This window comes from Otolemur garnettii, unplaced genomic scaffold, assembly GCF_000181295.1.
Source record: "Otolemur garnettii isolate 467f Iridium unplaced genomic scaffold, OtoGar3 scaffold00007, whole genome shotgun sequence".
Classification (NCBI taxonomy): Eukaryota; Metazoa; Chordata; class Mammalia; order Primates; family Galagidae; genus Otolemur; species Otolemur garnettii.
Genome location: NW_003852402.1, coordinates 24,502,148 through 24,506,347, shown reverse-complemented (window position 1 = coordinate 24,506,347; position 4,200 = coordinate 24,502,148). Strand labels below are relative to the sequence as shown.

Sequence of the window (4,200 nt, the reverse complement as noted above, 5' to 3'; positions counted from 1 at the left end):
GTAGCTGGGACCACAGGCGCCCGCCACAACGCCTGGCTATTTTTTGGTTGCAGCCATCATTGTTGTCTGGCGGGCCCGGGCTGGATTCGAACCCGTCACCTTAGGTGTATGTGGCTGGTGCCCCAGCCACTTGAGCCACAGGCGCCGAGCCGAGCCACATGTTTCAAGGAAGATTACCTCTAATATATATTGAATTAGAAAAGTTCTACACATGCACAAAATATATGTTTTGAGTACATATATGCAGATTTCCAGGTCTGATCTTTGGGTTCATATTTACCCTGTTGGCAAAGTTTTAAATAAAAATTGTTTTGCTGTTTTGATGACTCTTAAGTATATATTATCTCAAGTGGAAGAATGATACTTTTTTGTCACTTGCTTTGTCTCTAGGACTCTTCTCTGACTTTTCTGGTTCTTTCCTTTCTTACTATTTTTTGTTGGCATTCTATTAGGTTTCCTGTGAATAAAATCTCACTTAAGTTTTTTCCTCCTGAATGTTACAAAAAATTTAACTTGATTTCGGTTGAATGCAAGTATATGTGACTTTATTTCAGAAACTGTTGATATAAAGAAACTGAATATGTATGTTTGTTCTTTATCTAAAATGTCTTATATTAGTATGTTATCTCTTTCAACTTTTATGCTTGTTCTTCTTTTTTTAAATGACTAATACTTAATACTATGCCTACTCTAAAGGCGAACAGCTGCTTGGAGAACTACAAGTGAAGAAAAGAAAGCCTTAGATCAGGCCAGTGAAGAGATTTGGAATGATTTTCGAGAAGCTGCAGAAGCACATCGACAAGTTAGAAAATATGTTATGAGCTGGATCAAGCCTGGGATGACAATGATAGAAATCTGGTAAAAGGAATATGTTTTTATAAGAACATGATAAAAATAATGATTTTTGTAAATATTTACTCTTTGCTTGTAATGTTTGGCTTTCATTTACCACTTTGCTAAAAGTAAAGGATGTAGAAATATTTTCTTAGTTATTGTAGTGTCAGTGTAATGAGAAAACTATGAGAGGAACACATGTGCCCACCCTGTTTTATGCACATGTAAACTCTTTTTTTTGTTTGTTTGTCTTGTTTTTTGTTTTTTTTAAGGCAGGGTCTCACTCTTTTGCCCTGTGTACAGAGTTCTGGTGTCATAGCTCACAGCAACCTCAAACTCTTGGACTCAAGTGATCCTCTTACCTCAACCTCCCAATTAGCTGGGACTCCAGGTGCCCACCACAATGCCTGACTAGTTTTTCTCTATTTTTAGTAGAGACGGTTTTCTTCGTGCTTAGGCTGGTCTTAAACTCCTAAGCTCAAGCAATCCATATTCCTTGGACACCCAGAATGCTAAAACACAATGTGTACTCTTAAGTGCACATATACTTATTACTGAATCAACTACCTGGGAATCTATTATTTTGCCGTCTGACAATTCATATTAAGAGATAAAAATTCTCAGCCAGGTGTAGTGGTTTGTGTCTGTAACCATGCCTGTAATCCTTGCACTTTGGGAGGCAGAGGTGGGAGAATTGCTTAAGCTCCAGAGTTTCAGACTAGTCTGAGCAAGAGCAAGACCTCATTTGTAGTAAAAACAGAACAATTAGCTGGATGTAGTGGTGGGGCACCTGTAGTCCTAGCTACTGGGGAGGCTGAGGCAGGAGGATTGCTTGAGCACAGGAGTTTGAGGTTGCTGTGAGCTAGGCTGATGCCATGACTCTCTAGGCTAGGCAACACAGTGAGACTCTGTCTCCGAAAAAGATAATACAAACAAAAAAATAAAAATTCTTAGCGACTGGCTCGGCACCTGTACCTCAGCAGCTGGGGTGCAGGCCATGTATACCAGGACTGGTAGGTTCAAACCCGGCCTGGGCCTGCCAAACAACAAAGACTACAACAAAAAAATAGTTGGGTGTTGTGGCAGGCACCTGTAGTCCCAGCTGCTTGGTAGGCTGAGGCAAGAGAATTGCTTAAGCCCAAGAGTTTGAGGTTGCTGTGAGCTGTGATACCATGGCACTCTACTGAGGGCGACAAAATAAGACTCTATCTCAAAAAAACCCAAAAAACCAAAAAAAAATTTTTTTTTTTGAAGACAAAACATACAGTAGAACCTCTGTATGTTGACCATCAGCAGGACTGTAACAAACTGGTCAACAAAAACCAGGCCTATGGTACTGTAACAGTGTGGTCCATGTCTAGTCTGTGAAAATTAGGTCAACTTGAGGTTGTCAATTATAGGGAGGTGGTCAGCTATGGAGGTTCTACTATAATTATAATGCATTAAAGAAGCCAATAAAAGTTAATTATTTCTTGGCTTGGCGCCCATATCTCAGCCACATACACTGAGGCTGGTGGGTTCAAGCCTGGCCCAGGCCTGCTAAACAACTGCAACTCCCCCCCGCCCTCCCCGCCAAGATAGCTGGGTGTTGTGGCAGGCACCTGTAGTCCCAGCTACTTGGGAGGCTGAGGCAAGGAATTGCTTAAGCCCAAGAGTTTGAGGTTGCTGAGAGCTGTGATGCTACTACACTCTACTGAGGGCAGCATAGTGAGACTCTATTTCCAAAAAAAGTTAATTTTTTTCTCTCATCTTACCTTTTGAGAAATGTTCAGTATAAAAGACAACCTAATTTGCTGATTCCAACAATTATAAAAATATGCAACATTAATCTGCATTTAAATTAGTCTAACTCAGACATCTAGTAAACTAAGTTAAAAGTGAATTGTGTTTTCTACAGGTTTCTAGTGGAATCAGATTCCTTGTCTTTTAGAGATGAACTGTTTCATAGCATCAGAGAAACGTTATTTACATTCAGAAAGTGTATGTTTATGTTTAGATCATTCCCAGAGAGTAATTTAAAAAAATCCTTTTTTCAATTATAATTCTCATTGGGCTGGGCGCGGTGGCTCACGCCTGTAATCCTAGCACTTGAGAGTCAGGTGGATAGCCTGAGCTCACAGGTTCAAGACCAGCCTGAGCCAGAATGGGACCTCATCTCTAAAAATAGCTGGGCGTTGTGGGCTCCTGTAGTTCCAGCTACTTGGGAGGCAAGGCGAAGGCAAGAGAATCACTTGAGCCCAAGATTTTGAGGTTGCTGTGAGCTATGATGTCACTGCGCTCTACCAAAGGTGACAAAGTAATACTCTGTCTCAAAAAAAAAAAAAAAAAAAGAATTTTCAGATAACAGTAATTTAAGATTTCTAGACTTGATTACCTATAAGGTATATAAGGATAAGAATGTAAAAGCAAACAGATTCTCTTTTTTTATTTTAGTGAAAAGTTAGAAGACTGTTCACGCAAATTGATAAAAGAGAATGGATTAAATGCAGGCCTGGCATTTCCTACTGGGTGTTCTCTCAATAATTGTGCTGCCCATTATACTCCCAATGCTGGTGACACAACAGTATTACAGTATGATGACATCTGTAAGATAGATTTTGGAACACACATAAGTGGTGAGTTCTTAAAAAAAATTCCTGCCCCCCCCCAAAACCCTCTAGTTTTTATCTCTGTTAGACAGAACTGTAAATACTCAACTCCCAAGTTTTATTATTTTCACTTTCTAGTAGAGCTGTCTTGAGGCTGATTTTAAGATTTATGTTACTGGCTCAGGGCCCATAGCACAGTGGTTAATGGTGTAAGCCATGTGCACTGAGGCTGGTGAGTTCAAACCTGGCCTTGGCCAGCTAAACAACAATGACAACTGCAACAAAAAAAATAGCTGGGCATTTCGGCAGGTGCCTGTAGTCCCGGCTACTTGGGAGGCTGAGGCAAGAGAATCGCTTAAGCCCAAGAGTTTGAGGTTGCTGTGAGCTATGATGACACGGCACTCTATGGAGGGCGACATAGTGAGACTCTGTCTCAAAAAAAAAAAAAGATTGACATTTACTGTGAAGCATTCTAGTAAGTGGAATAAAATGAAAACTGTTAGGTAATTGTGGTTTTTTACTTTCTATATTGCAGCATGAAAAATAGAATCCTATATTTCTTCATTGGGATCATCATTTTCATACATTATTTTTTGAACAACAACAAACATTTATGTGAACTTTTAAATTTGTCAACCGTATTATACATGTTTGCTTTTCTAAATTCTCCCCAAAACTGTGTCAGAAAAATGATTTGTGGCTCGGTGCCTGTGGCTCAAGTGGCTAAGGTGCCAGCCACATACACCTAAGGTGGCAGGTTCCAATCTAGCCCGGGCCC

General features: G+C 40.1%; 1 protein-coding gene across 1 annotated transcript in view; it reads left to right on the top strand.

The window, feature by feature from the left end:
- METAP2 (methionyl aminopeptidase 2) overlaps window positions 1-4,200 on the top strand; it is a 41,437-nt gene that overhangs the window by 21,239 nt on the left and 15,998 nt on the right. Inside the window, exons 4-5 of the mRNA XM_023509205.1 lie at window positions 697-858; window positions 3,268-3,449. Coding sequence (XP_023364973.1) covers window positions 697-858; window positions 3,268-3,449 — 344 coding nt within the window. The remainder of the gene's footprint in view (window positions 1-696; window positions 859-3,267; window positions 3,450-4,200) is intronic.